Genomic DNA, 14,966 nt, shown 5'->3' on the forward strand with positions numbered 1-14,966 from the left:
TTTTGGCTTGATTTTTGTAGGTAAATACATACAAGAAATGGCAAAAAAAATCTTTTGACTGTGCACAAGGTGCTATAGCTCACTTTAAACATAAGCCATTTTATTCCTATTTTGGCAAGTAAGATGTGGATTAATAAGCTTGCTTGATTTTTAGTGTTCCTAGGTTATATTTCAAGACTTAGGGATGAACTTGAATTATTTCTGAGAATTACAAAACTGATCTCAAGTAGAGAGCAGCTTACAGCAGCCAGAGCAGGGCAATACAGAGTTAAGGCTGCCAGTTCTGATGAAGATCTTTATCTTGCCATTATGAAATTCCAGACATCCAAGCATAATCCTTTATTCAAATTTATTTAGAGGTCTCAGATAAATTCAATTAAAATATTTGATTAACTATGAATCAGGCTTTTCTGGAGAATAAAATGCTCAAGCAATTAATTTTTCTTTCCATTTTACATTTCCTGAATCAATATACTTTGGTTAAATCATGTTGGTTACTTGTCAGAGTTCTTCCCTACAAGTCCCCAGCTTAATTAGTCAGATTCTCATTAACATATGCCCAACCTCTGTCTTGTATTTCATACTGACCTTAAAAGGCAAGGCATTAATTAATTCTTAATGAAAAAATAACAAAGATCCTAAATTAAGCTTTTAGAAACAGCTTCCACAAGCCCAGCAGGCAGCTCAGGCAGCAGATTGAGGGCAGGGGAGGAAGAGAAGAGGCGAGACTGGGGTGAGACTCGTGGTCTGGAGGGTGAGGATGAAGAGGGAACAGGGAGCCTGAGGAAGGCTCAGAGGCTGACTCGCCCTCTGGCAGATGAAGGGCAGCTGAGGCTGTCGGTTTTGAGGGAGAGCTGCCTCCAAAGGTGAGAAATTGAGGTGAGACCTCTGGGTGCATGCACAAACCAGGCTGTGCACCAACACTAGGGCCTGTACAGGACCCTCTGGGACTCCCTTTCAGGGGGCTCTGTCACTGCATCTCCATCCCCAGCCGTGCTCAGTGACAATTAATGGCCATGGGGACACTTGGTGCCTGCTGGCAGAATATCCCTCTCTGTGCGCACATACACGGCTCTCAAAATTAAACAAGCACTAAGTGAAATTGATTTTATAGGAAGATGTTCCCCTTGAGCTGGGAGCCCATGGTTTGCACCCTCAGAGGGTGATTATTGATAATATTAATCAGTCACAGGACCATGGAATACAGAGTTGGAGGGGGCCCATCAGGCTCATCGAGTCCAGCTCCTGGCCCTGCTCAGGGCACCCCAAGGATCCCACCAGGAGCACCTTGTTGTCTCCCAGACCCGTGTGGGGATGTGTTGGAAGAAACCCCACTGCATTTCCACTCCTGGGTCACCTCCCTTGTCCCATCAGGCGTGGAAATCAGGGCCAGGGAGCCACAGGCAGCTTCAAAGCACAGCAGCATCCCTGCCCCCATGTAAAAGTGACAATGGCTGGGAGCAGGCAGGTCGGGGGATGCATTAGGCTGCGCTCAGAGAGAAAGCAGATTGCAGAAAAGTGCACTTTCAGGCAGTTTGGACTTAAACATGAGAAATGGAATTAGGTCAGTAATTATTTAAATTAATTTTACATCCTTTGCAGCAAGGCAGACTGCAGTAGCCCTGCTACTTTTACAAATGAATGGTAATTTGCTAGGAAAAAAGAGACATATTAATGATGTCAGCCTTCATTTTGGAAGTAATTGAGGCAGCAGCTTAAAGAAATCAATGTTACACAGCTAGTAAGCACTATGTTTTTGTTCATATTAACCAATTCCTAGGGATTATGGATTTTTTTCCCTCTCAGCATACAATAGCAGTTCTGAATTACCTATTATTTTGAGCAGGTAAATGAAAGATCTTTTCATGCATTGCTGTAGTAAATATTCAGGATTCTTTCCAGTACTCCAATTGCACATGCTTGCTAAATGTCCTCTATTAACAGTCGTGCAAAGCTGAATAAAAGAATTGCTCGGCCAAGCAATTTGCTTCAAGGTATCCCCCCTTGTTCCTTTTCTTCCTGAGAAGAATTATTGTTCAGCTATCAGGAGGATGCACAGAGAATTTGCAGATGAGTACACAGACACTCTAGTTCTTAATTGTTGTAATTAGTTGGAGTTTCGATCACCAGACCATGATTTTTGCCTGCATTTCATTACGAATCACATCCATTCCTCCTCAGATAATGAAAATCAGACACTGCAACATGGAGTTCTCTTGTCTTTCTGGTGCTTTGGGGAAACAATTTTTGGTTTGTAGTGAAGAAGTGTTTTGCATGTTGGAAATGCTCAGCACTTGGACATTCCAGCATGTATAAACATCCCTCCCTGTCTGGTTTGCCGGCACTGCTGCTGTTGCCATTCCTGCCCACCCTGCAGGAGCACAAATTCCTGGCTGTTGCTCCTTTTGCAGGTGTACTTATGCAAGAAACACCTTTATCTGGAGAGAGGAACATATGGTTTGGGCAATTTCAGTGAGAGGAGAAGGACTGTGCCCCAGTAGGGAGCTCATCTCCCCTTTCTCGCTGATTTTTGCTTTGGAAAGCCAAACCCTGCTCTCAGCGTGGGATTGCCATGAAGAGCTGGGCTTGTGTCTCTAGCTGGAATTTCACCCTCAGCCTGCTGTGCAGAATGTGGGTCACCTACTTAGCTTTCAAAGAGTCTTGCTACAGCACCTTGAAGTCTTAAATGAGATCTGTGGTTTTCTATATTTGGTGCCTCTTTTTTTTTTTTCCTTACATTTTTAAGAAACCTTAAAAATTAATGTTTCCCCAGATAATTCAGGCTGCTTTATCTTACTGCTAGTATGTAAGGACTAGGGCAGACATAATAAAATGTCTTTTCTGTATCAATCAAGGCAGTTAATTTCTTTAGCTTGAGATCCAGCATCCTTTCACCTCCACTATCCCCAGAAACTGAACAGGAGCTGCAGGGAGAAGTACCACAGGTCTGAGCCCATGGGGGGAATAACTGCTGGCAGAAAAAGATTTGCCATTGAATGTAACTTGTCAGTGAGAAATACACTTGTGGTTTTACTGCAAGCTCACTGTCTCAATGGCAGGACACATCTTGCCATTGCTCAGGGCACTGGATGCTGGAGCAGGCGATGGGGCTCCATGGAGGATCAATAGCTGGAAGATGCTGGCAGGAACGAGTGGGATGAGTGGAAGGCAGCACATGTGCTCACTGCACAGCCCTGCAGCAGCAAACAGCAGCACTTCCCCAGCTCTCCTCAAGACTTACCTGGATACCAGTGTGATTACTGATTAGCCCCAGTTGCTTTCGTGACAATACAGAGCAGGGTTTCATTGTTCCCCAAGCTGAATACAGAAGCAAACTGTTAAACAGAGTATTTATCTTCCCACTGAGCAAAATGCTGTGTTTAATACAACTCCTTTTTCTTGAAAGGTCAGATTTACATAGTGAGCAGCAGAGGCTGTGATGGCATGGGGAGTGTTTGCTGGGACTTTTGCTCTTTACAAAACCGATCCTGGAGGAGATAAATGAGCACTGGCTTCCTGCTGCCAGGTGGAAGTCAGGTCATAGAAACCCTGGAAGATAAGTTATCTCCGGCAGTCAAGATAAATCTGCATGTTTCCCTCCCTCCACAGATGAGGGGGTGATGCTGACACAGCTGAATTAAAGCCCCAGCCCCACTGCAGCTTCAAATCAGCAGAAGCACAATTTTTAAGAGAGGAGATTCTGCTTGGTAAAACACTTAAATTGCAAGCTCAGAAATACAGACATGTTTGAGTGATCTCTTCCTTTTGTAATTTCTGTTCTTCCTTTTCTCTTCCCTGAAGTACTTTTCTTTTCCTTGAGTAATTGTCAACAAGCTTTTTGGGCACAGAGTAAATATTTGTGGACTTAGCCAGGATATATTTAACTACTATGATCCAGCCCTGTAAATATAAATGTACAGTTTGGGTAAGTTGCTACTGAGCATGGATGGATAGGTGGCCCTTGTGAGTCAGCCACAGCAGGCTGATGCAAAAGGGCTGTCTTAGAGTAAAGTAATCACAATTTCATGGACAAATCAGGTGGCCATCAACAGAGAAAGCTGGGACATCAGTGGGAAGCTGGGACAGATTGTCAAGTAGCAACACATCAGCCTTGTAGTGTGGATATTTGGTATAATTCCATGGTTTAAGAGCCAGCCCCAGATAATGCAGCTGATTAATCAAAGCATCACGAGACATTTTTGCTGTTCCATGTTCCCCTACCTCTCCTTCCTCAAACACAGCTCCTTGCTGTGTTCCTCCCTCCCTCCCTCCTGTCATCCCCAGAGCTGTCCCTGTCCTCCTGGCTGACCATCTCCCCCTGGCAGTGCCCCCTCTCCTGTGGGCACTCTGCTGGATGTGGGTTTGGGCTGGGGTGTCACAGTGACGGGCAGGGCTGTGTGCTGCAGGGCATCACTGCCATGCAAACCCACACTTCCCTTCCTGTGGCAGGCAGAAAATTCACCTCCTGCTACACCCAGCCCTTCCTGCCTCATTTGCACTGAGCCTGCCCAGAGGGAGAGGAGCTCAGAAACAATATTTGAATTTAGAGGCCTTGTGGGGAATTAGGAAGCAATGTGACTTCTCAGCTTCATGCATTACCATGAGGAAAAGGCACAGTCTTCCTCTAATGACATTTTATGTGCATAAAGCAATGTCACAAGAGTTGTAGCACACTGACAAGAGCAGCAGTGTGCTCCTATTCCTGTTCACAGTCTGGTGTTGGTGGGCTTTGGGGATGAGCTGCTCTCTCTCACCTTCAGTGAATTCCTGTGGGCAGGATGTTCTTGTAAAGATGTGGGTGTTCCTGTTGGTGCAGAAATATGTGGTGGCAGTTTTGGGGAGGCTTTAAGGTAACACACTGTCCAAAACCTGCTGCAGATTCTTTTTCTGTGGTTGTTGGAGTAATGTGAGGTGTGGAGGAAGGAATTAGTGTTTGAGATGTGTGTTGACAGCGTTACGTCCGTGCTATTTCCACCTTCCTTGCACACCCCCACAGGACTCTGGATGGTAAATAATTCTCCTTGCAAAAACTGCCAGTTCTTCTCATACCAGCAAGGAAATGAATGAAATGTTCTCTGGTATTAAAGAAACAAGCCAAGATTTTGAGAAGTGACTTAATCTTGGGCGCATGCCACTTGTTCAGCTGTGGGATTTGGGGTTCCAGCCTGGGGTAGCAAATAACTCCCAAGGAATGTATCAGTCTGGGAAAATGAAAGGAGAAAGGACAGGATTTAAAAAAAAAAAAAAAGGTTTGGGGAATATAAATAGGCTGGAAATACAGAGCTTTGCACAGGGCATGATCCCAGCTACTGAAATAATGTCTTTCTAGTGTTTTCAGTGGAGGAAAACTGTGTGGTAACAGGGGTTTGGATTTATTTTTGCTCCTACATACACCAGTGCTTTTATGAATTCTCAATACTAATTTAAGGGTAGGCTTTAAAGCTCTTTTCCTTTCTTTCCCAGCCAACAACATCTGCTTCTATGGGGAGTGCTCCTACTACTGCTCAACAGAGCATGCCCTGTGTGGGAAACCAGACCAGATCGAAGGGTCCCTGGCTGCTTTCCTGCCTGATTTGTCCTTAGCAAAAAGGAAGACCTGGAGAAACCCTTGGAGGCGTTCCTACCACAAGCGCAAGAAAGCAGAGTGAGTAGTGGGGAGCAGAGCTGCACAGGGTGGCAGGGAAATAACCCAGTCCCTGCCCCCTGGGAAGGGACAGGGCACTGCACGTGCCAGGAGCTGCAGTTTGTGGTCCTGAGCCCAAATTCAGTGGCACAATTCCCTCGTGGGACAGGTGGCCCCAGTGGCATGGACAGGATGCAATGGGACCTGTCCAAGCCCTGTCAGAGGAATAAAGATGCACTGCTCTCAGCAGCCCTGAGCTGTTTGCACCATGTCACTGATGGTGCAGCCAGTCTCCTAAGTCCTGAAGCAGATAGCTTTCAGTCTTGTGATTTTCTTCCTTTTTCATCAGTTACAATCTTCTTTGCAGGCCTGCATTGCTGGAATTTGCTGCCCCTACCCGACCCTGCCCTTAATCAAACATGATAAAAGTAGATCTTTGCAAAATAACTTTTTTTTGGTCATTTTCACTAAGCTTTGTATGTCTCATAAAATATCAAAATATTGCCTTTTTCAGATGGGAAGTTGATCCGGATTATTGTGAAGAGGTTAAACAAACACCCCCATATGACAGTGGGACCAGAATTCTGGATATAATGGATATGACAGTTTTTGATTTCCTAATGGGTATGTTTCATCTCTTTCAAAAATTAAATGCAACATTTAATTAGAATAAGAACCATTTCTTTCTGCACTGCTCTGCATAGCTCAGCAGTTTGCTAAAGCATGGCTGAAGCTGCATTTACTGTATGTGCTTTTCTAGATGATTATGGGAAAATGCAGATTTACATGGTTCTGTATTCCCATCAGTGCAGATTAAAGGAACAAAGATGTTCAGAAATGCAGAGTGGTGATGAATGCAGGTCAGGTCAGTCTCCTTCACAACAGTGAAGGGCTTCACCGTTTGCTTTAGTGAGTGCTTTGCCCCTGTAATATATGGCTCCTGACTGCACATGCAAGGACTGCTCATTATGGTGCTTTGTTTTCATCCTGCAGGAGTGTTCTCTGCTGCTTCTCTATAAAATGTCAGGGCTGGGGGGGAAGAGGCATTGCTTTGTCACAAAGGCAGCTGTGGATTGTATCAGGAATTTTTCTGTTTATGTAACCTGATCTCAATTAAATAATTATTTACAGCCAGGTACTAGTGATCCATTCTAAGCCTAATTCTCATTCTCATATGAAAACTTTCCTGCTGCAGCAAATACACCTCTAAGTTGCCAGCCTACATCCTTGATGCTTGGGCACATGCCAGCATGGGCACATCCTGTGCCATTGCCTCCACTGAGATTCCTGCAATAGGCTGCAGCAGGAGAGGCCAGGTGACAGCTCAGGAGCCATATGTGGCATCTATAAGTAGCTCAAGACCCCTTCCAGGGAGACAAAATTCATAGCTTGGCAGCAGTGCTCTGCACATTGGCCTTAGAAAGCAGCTCACGCAGGGGGAGCTGTGCAGCTGTGCAGATCAGCACCATCCTGATCCATATTTTACAAACATGAAGCTGTTCTGGCTTCCCAGGCAGCCAGCAACTGGGGCAAACTTCTTACCAGAGGAAAACCAGGATGTTTGGCTGGGGTTCAGGAAGCTGAATGCAGTATTAACAAAGTGATCAGGATTAACACCCCTGCTCAAAGCAGGGCATTTTCTCCTACCCTTGCACATGTAAAATGTACCATGCCAGCTTCACTCTCCCTGCTGAGCCCAGGCTGCAGCAGCAGGGCTCCTTGCCAGCAGGAAACACGGCTGCCCTACAGGTCACCAGGCTCCCCAGGCAGCTGAGATGCTCTTTGCTGGAGAGGGGGTTCCTTGGTGCACCCCAGGAGGGGCTGCTGGAGGGGGGAAGGTTGGCTTTGCCTCCTGAAGGGCCTTTTAGAGTTTAAGTGTAAAAGCCACAGAGAACTTGAAAAGCTGCCAGGGGTTTCTCAACCCTTCCAGTATCACACACTTTGGGTGTCTACAGGAGGAGCAAATGAGCTCTGCAGGTTTGATGCTTTCTCTGCTCTGTTTTTGGGGAGCACTGGGCTTTTGCACTGCCCTGACCTGCAGGCTCAAGCCAGAGTGAAAATGGTCTTTTTCTTCTCTTTGTCCCGTAGGTAACATGGATCGACATCACTATGAAACCTTTGAGAAGTTTGGAAATGAAACTTTTATTATCCACTTAGATAATGGAAGAGGGTAAATACCTTTAATAATCCTTCTGGGGTTAAAGGGAAAAAAAAAAGTAAGTCTTTAAAACAGCCTTTGTTACATTCTTGCTCTTATCTTTAAATAGGTTTGGAAAATATTCCCATGATGAACTTTCCATTTTGGTGCCTTTAAACCAGTGCTGCAGGTATGTTTTCCCTCTGGAGGTGTTTCCTGGTTTGTGCCATTGTTTCCACTAACAGGACTGAAAATGTTCACGTGAATCTTTCATTGCACACTGTGGAGAGGAGGAGATGGAGTGATCCTGCCCAGCTAGCCCTGAGCATTGGCACTGCCACATTCAATGCTGTGTGGGATCAGGGCCTTGCAGGAACACAGCTGTGAGACACTGGGAGAGTAGCTTTGGGACCAAATACAGATCCCGTGGAAGTCAAGTGACAAAATCCCAGCTTGTTCACGTGCTTCTCAACAGCTTTCCTTGGTGCCCATGACCAGGGTTTTCAGAGGGTGACATTTAGAGTTTCAGCCCTGCAGGGTGAGCCTGAGGAGCCTCTGCTGCTGTCACACATCCCTGCTCAGTGCCACAGGTGCCACACGTGTCATTGCCAAGGTGGACATGGCCCTGTGAATGCTGCACCAGCTCCACTCGGTGCCTTTCCAGGTGAGGGATGCGAGGGCTGCCTGCTCTGCCCCTTGGATCTGTGCTCCAAAACCTCTGCACCTCTGAGGGCCCCCAGGGATCAGTGACAGGTGACAATGCCAGCTGCTCGCTAGGACTGTGGCAGTGCCTGGCTCTCCTCATTTCAGATCACAGAATAAGGCTCTTACACTATAATTGTAATTCTGGCCATGAGCCTTTTAGCGCTGTCAAGATCAACAGTGATGGAAATAACTGATTTGCATTTTTTTCCTCTCCTTTTCTTAGAATCAGGAAATCTACCTATCTGCGATTACAGCTGCTAGCCAAGGAGGAGTACAAGCTCAGTCTCCTGATGAAAGAATCTTTGCTAAAAGACAAAATAGCTCCAATCCTCTACCAGCCTCACTTGGAGGCGATGGACAGGCGGCTGCGGATTGTGCTCAAGGCTGTCAGTGACTGCATAGAGAAGGATGGCTATGACAACGTGGTGGAAAATGACTTTAACACTGATGTTAACACTGTTCCCACTGAGAGGTAGTGAAATGGCAAGACTACGTTTATACCAGCCGAGTCAAGAAGATTCAAAGAAGGAAAAGAAACAAAAGAACAGCAACAAAAAAAAATAAAAGTCTTGCAAAAGACTGTGTATGCTACTCTGTGAATTCAGTGAATTCAGAAATGAGATATAATTGTTCCCAAAGTAGGTAAAGTGTAGACTCAGCAAAGGATTAGTTCATTAAGAAAAATAAGTCTAATGTGATGCTTTTCATTAGTTCCTGAAGAGAGATTATGAAAAGATTCAGAAAATACTCGATCATGGACAGACAGCAGTCTGATAGCAAAACACCTCCTGTCCTTTTTGTATAGAAAGGAGGCCTTTACTTAATATTTTGTATTTATATATGGTATATCTATGAAACCCCAGACCTACCTTCCAAATTTAACTAAGAGGGACAGCATAGTTTTGTGACTCACACTTTATTTGTGGTGACAGTCCACTTAGTATTTTGTGTTAACCCTTTAAGTGCTCTAATCCACTGTATCTTATTTAAATTGAATGCTTATTTTCCCCCCAGCTACTCAGCATTTAAAGGGTTAAGGCATTATGAACTTTTAAAGGCAAAAAAAAAATAATAATAATAATGATAATAATGATAATAAATACAGGGGTTACCAGAAGGGAATTTCACTAATTGTGCTTTGACAGGAATACTTGAATGTTGGTTTTACAAAGTGATGTAAAATGACAAGTTGTACTATTTGTCCATAAGGAGGTGGCAGCTCTTATCTTTCTAGACTATCATAGCTGAGCTGCTACTTTTCAATTTTGCTTTTGATAGTTTTGTGTAAATATATACATATATGGGTAAAAAGCTGCTTTCAGCAGCTCTAGGCTTACTTTTGCAGCATTTTTGTGGAATTGTTTGCAACGTGGTAAAAGTGCAATAAAGATATGCAAAATGTGTAGCCATCTTGTCTAAACGGATTCATTCATCTTGTTCAGAGCAAAGCTCTGTGCACCAGCCAAGTGTCCCAGAAGTGGTTGTTTAAATTGTCATCCCCTTTTGTAGAATAGCAAATGGGGCTGGAGCAGAGAATTGGGGATTAATTGGTGATTCATGCACACTGCAATGCCAGTAAGGGCTGGGGTATTGAAAAGGGTCAATCTTTCCTATGAAAACATTGTTTTGACTGTCATTTCAGCATCCCTTCCTCTTGCAATTATGGCTGTGGAAACAAGTTATGGAGCAACACCTCTCAAAGATTATGCCTTGACACACTGCCCAGAGGATTTAGAAACACCAGTGCCTCTGACTTGGGCTGCAAAAACCTTTGCACAACCTAGAAAATCCCAGCCTAAGTTAACTGGAAACATGGTATTCTTATCCAAATAGCCTTGAATCATGCTCAGCTGCATTTATTTAAGATTTGTGGAGACTCTCAGCCCAAAAGCAAGCTATAAATTGAACACGTGGCTGTATTTGACTTGTGAAAACATGGTGTGGTACAGCAGGAATCCCTCATCACTCCTCTGGGTGAGGAGAGAATTTATTGTGACAGTGTTCATCACAACCTTAATTCAAAGCTGCCATTTATTTCATTTGATGTCTTTTTTCCCCGGGATTCATAACCATATACTTTAAAAGCCAGGTAGACTAAAATGTAGACATTTCAGCATATTAAAATTATGAATGAGAGAAAAGGCTGCTATATGATCCCATCCACTTCTTAGGTTGATATATTATCACTAAAAAACACATGTATTTTATATTTTATTGCCCATTTCGAATTCCCATGGTTCTCACATACATGGCATACAAAGACAACAGAAGATCTCAAATTGTACAGCTGTTCATGAACTTGGAAGTTTTCTGGTTTATTCCATGGCTTTTTTTCATCTTTGAAGACTCACATATAATAACAAGGATTCCTCTGCAACACAGCACTGGAACAGAGTTCCCTCCCCATTAGTCCAAAAAAAAAAAAACCAAACCAGAACATGGGAATATTAAAAGGTGAAATGGGTGGTATTATCCTTGGTCTATCTTCATTTCCTGGCTGTTGTTTTCCTGCAGGTGCAGCTTTTTCTCACCATGAAATTGTGCCAGGACAGCAGAGGAGTGATAGAATCACCTTCCCAGGGCAGCTCTGTTCTCTCCTTCTGGGCTCAGCTCAGCAAACCTGGTTTGCTTTTGGAAAGCAGCACTTGGCAGCCTCTTTGTTCAAAGAGGATCAGATCAGTGAAGGTCTTGGCTCTTTAGGGGCTGGGTGTAGGTCAGGGGCTCCTGGCAGGGTGGTTCAAGCTTCTCTCTCTGCAGAAGGCTGCCTGGTGCTGTCAGGGATATGAGCTTATTGTTATGGATCTGGTTCTGAATTCCTACAAGCAAAATCAGCAGGTTTTTTTATAGATTAAGTGTTGTAAAGTATGGAATAGGTAGTGTTTGTACAGGGTGTAAAGAACTTAAGGCCATTAATCCTTGCCACATTGTAAAGAGTTCTGAGGGCCTCCAGTTTCCTTCTCCTGGACTTTGATGCTCCCCCTTGTAAGCTCTGTGCTGCAGCTTTCTAGACTTATAAAAATTCTTCTCATTTCTAGTCTTAAATCAGGCCTACAGAAAAGCTGAAGGGGAAGCTTTTCTTTGGCATGAGACGTGCACATACCTTGGAAGGATGGAGAGCCTGGCTCACATGGAGGAGAGGTTTCCTTTCTCTGGTGCCTCTGATGAGAAACTGGGCTGAATGAGCCCCACGTGGGCCATGCAAGTCTGGACTCACTGCAGGGTGCTCAGGAGATGGATGGCAAGACCTGAGCCCAGAACCCACCTGTGGTCAGGGTAGCTGAGGACACAGCTCATCTGGAGGATACTGCAGGGCTGGAAGGGATGATTAATTAATTAAAAGGCTGTGCAGTTACTTCTCAGTATCTACCAGGAAGCTCTGGTGTGTTTGCATTCCCACTGCCAGGCAGCTGGAGCTTTGACTCATGTTCATTTTCTAGGATTTTGGGAAGGGAAAAGAATAATTGCCTTGTTCTGTCCTTTTTTATGTGGGCAGGGGTGGGTGGGCACGAGAGACAGGAAACTGCAGCCAGGGAGTGAACTTGTGGCTCTGCCTTGCAATTCTTGGGGTAACACAGCCCTGAGGATGGCTCTGTACAGCCCAGGGAGGGGCAAACCCCCACTTTTGGGGTGCTTCTGCATTGCCCCAAGACACAGCTGGTCTAAATTCCTTCTGGAAACCTCGTGGGTTTGCCTTTAGGCAGAGGATGTTGCTGTCTGAGCCCGTGGCTCTGAGAGGGCTGTCATAGTGTGTTTGGTCAGTAATCAGGAACTGAGGAGGATTAGTGTGACGTGGTGTAACATCTCTTTAGGAGCCCTACATATTTACCAGACAAAAATGTTCGCTCTAGGAAGATAAATAAATGTCAGAATTCAATTGGTTTGTCTCTGAATCTCAGAAGCTGGTGTAGCAGCAGGGCCCAGACAATTAACACACTGAGAAATCTGAGATAGCCTGTCAGGGGCATAATGTGTTCAGCACAATAAATACAGTATGCACAATAAATAACAGATAAAAATAGATAATATATTTCTAAAAGCACCTAATTACAATGGTATCTGACAGCTCAGAGTAGCTTACCGTATTCTCCTGAGTAATTCAGAGGAGAGCTTCATTTGTTTTTGTGGTTTTTCTGTTATTTAAGCATCAAAGGGAAATTGCAGGCAGAAAGCTCTCATTGTTTGAAGTAGGTATCAGTGTTGTGATCAGCAGAGCCCGTGATGTATACACAAGCTGGGAGCCTGAAGCAGATTGCAGTGTAAGCAGCAGCAAGATGTGCTGTGTAGGAGGAGGGAAACTGGGATTTCAGCCTGGCTGCTGCCCTTGGGCACTGAACTGAAAATGAACTTCAGTGGGAGTTCCAGGGAGGAGCATCCAAAGGGTGTTCAGGTTCCATCGGCTGGGCCTGTGCATGGTGTAGGTCCAAGGGGGACACCCTGCTGTGCCCTGCAGTGTGCCATTCACATCCTCTGAAAAATAGGATTATGCACCTTCCCCCAAGATTTTTCTCCAGGGAAGCTGAGAAGCTTCAGAGAAAAGGAAAACAATCCTTGTCTCATTTGCTTCTGCTGTGTTGTGCTCACGTGTGGAATGTGTTTGGAGATTGTTCACCCACAGGCGATTGATTGTTTCATTGGTTTCTGCTGTGAGTTGTTTCCACTCTTTGGCCAATCAGGGCCAAGCTGTGTCAGGACTCTGGAAAGAACCACGAGTTTTCATTATTATCTTTTTAGCATTTAGTAAGCATCCTTTCTGTATTCTTTAGTATAGTATAGCATTCTTTAATATAATGTAGTATCATAAAATAATGAATTAGCCTTCTGAGAACATGGAGTCAGATGCATCATCCCTGCCTTTGTTGAGGCATTCCCAGCAAATACAACACTGCAACAATGGCTTTGTCCCCTTGGCACATCCAGGCCCCACCTAATGACTGCCAGCAAGGCTCTTGTGACCCCAGCCTGGAAGTGCTGGGTGTCCTGCTCAGAGCTGGACATACAGTAGAGCATTGATAATTTGCTTCCTGAGGGAGCAAATCTTTCTTCTAGCACTGAGTGTATAACCATAAAGTTCATTTTCCAGAAATTACTCCAGCTATCGGTTGTTTCTATGGAATTTCTTGCCCATGGTTGTTTATTTGGGGCCCAATACACAGAAATAATTGTGCACAAGGAAAATTCTTTTGAAACTAAATTGAGTGTTTGGAGGAAATTTTGAGTGTTGTGGGATGAGTTTTCACATGGAATTTCAAGTTATTACCAGTTGGAAGCTGATGGATTTCCTGAGAATAATATTTTTTATGCTTAAAGTCTTCACAGGTAGCCTCCAGCCATAACTCTGTCTGACCAGATCAAACTCAATTATCTGCTCCCTTCTCCATTTGCATCAGTAAAGCACCACTTCAATGCTTTTGGGGGCTGGCTAGAAAAAAATTAAAAGCAATTCAATTTGGTGGGTCAAAAGACTTGAGAATTGAGGTCAGACAAGTTCTGGCCATGGTTAGAAATTAAGCATCAGCAAAAAGGAGGCTGTTGATTTGGCAGCACCAATTCCTCTTCCCCCAATGCAAGGGCAGAGCAAAGATTTGTGTGTAGAAAAGAGCTGCTGGAATACCAGGTGCTCCACATTTTTAGACATATTCAACACTTTCCATGGTTTTCTATTTATGCTACTCTGATGTAATTATGATGACCAGCTAAGGGGGTTTTGAGCAGGAGGGGGGGAATGCTCACATTTGTATCCAATCTTCTCTGTGAGGATTTGGGTGCTGGGAGATCAGCTCCTCTCTTTCAAATGACCTTACTACACAATCAGCCCCATCCCCTGTCACAATTAACTTGTGTTAAGCCTTGAATCTTGCTCAGGTATGGGCCCAAACCCAGCAGCTTGCAGATGGAATCAGCAGCTGGAACCAAAGCAGAACATCTCAAAATTGGAGATGTCAGGTCAGAGCACTCTCCACTTCCGTGAATGTGGGAATCTGGGTCACGTTGTGCCTTGGCCACAGTCATGAATTTCATTAGGATCTCATCATAAACTCCTCTGACACTTCTGGAAGGGTGCTGACTGACGGACACATGCACAAAACCACCTATGGCATCTGCTAGTTGATCTTGACATAACTTTAAAATACATCCCAGGGTGCCTTAAGACAAAGAATTGAAAATCTCAGCCCCCCAGCTGCTGTGGCTGTGCCAGCACCAGCCCTGTGTCCCTGGAACATGGTGATCCCTGTGCACCTGCTGGAGCACCTGGGTGTCTGCAGAAGGTGCCATAAATCAAGGCAGGACAACAACCTGCCAGCATCCTCTGACTCCTCATGCACACATGAATGAGAAATGAGAGCTAAAGCTGAAAGCAAAATGTGAGGAATGCAGCTGAGGGAGCTGGGGGAAAGAAACAACCCAAAAATTACAGAAGCAAGCTGATGGTCAAATCCATTCTTGTGAACACCACTACCTAAGGAACAGCCCTTATTGCTGTGATCATAGGCTGAGCTTTGG

At 44.6% G+C, this 14,966-nt stretch overlaps 1 protein-coding gene across 1 annotated transcript in view; it reads left to right on the top strand.

The window, feature by feature from the left end:
* FAM20C (FAM20C golgi associated secretory pathway kinase) overlaps window positions 1-9,870 on the top strand; it is a 58,445-nt gene extending 48,575 nt beyond the window's left edge. Inside the window, exons 6-10 of the mRNA XM_066560516.1 lie at window positions 5,464-5,644; window positions 6,138-6,247; window positions 7,712-7,793; window positions 7,891-7,950; window positions 8,689-9,870. Coding sequence (XP_066416613.1) covers window positions 5,464-5,644; window positions 6,138-6,247; window positions 7,712-7,793; window positions 7,891-7,950; window positions 8,689-8,941 — 686 coding nt within the window. The 3' untranslated portion in view covers window positions 8,942-9,870. The remainder of the gene's footprint in view (window positions 1-5,463; window positions 5,645-6,137; window positions 6,248-7,711; window positions 7,794-7,890; window positions 7,951-8,688) is intronic.
* The last annotated feature ends 5,096 nt before the right edge of the window (window positions 9,871-14,966 follow it).

This window comes from Molothrus aeneus, chromosome 16, assembly GCF_037042795.1.
Source record: "Molothrus aeneus isolate 106 chromosome 16, BPBGC_Maene_1.0, whole genome shotgun sequence".
NCBI classification, from domain to species: Eukaryota; Metazoa; Chordata; class Aves; order Passeriformes; family Icteridae; genus Molothrus; species Molothrus aeneus.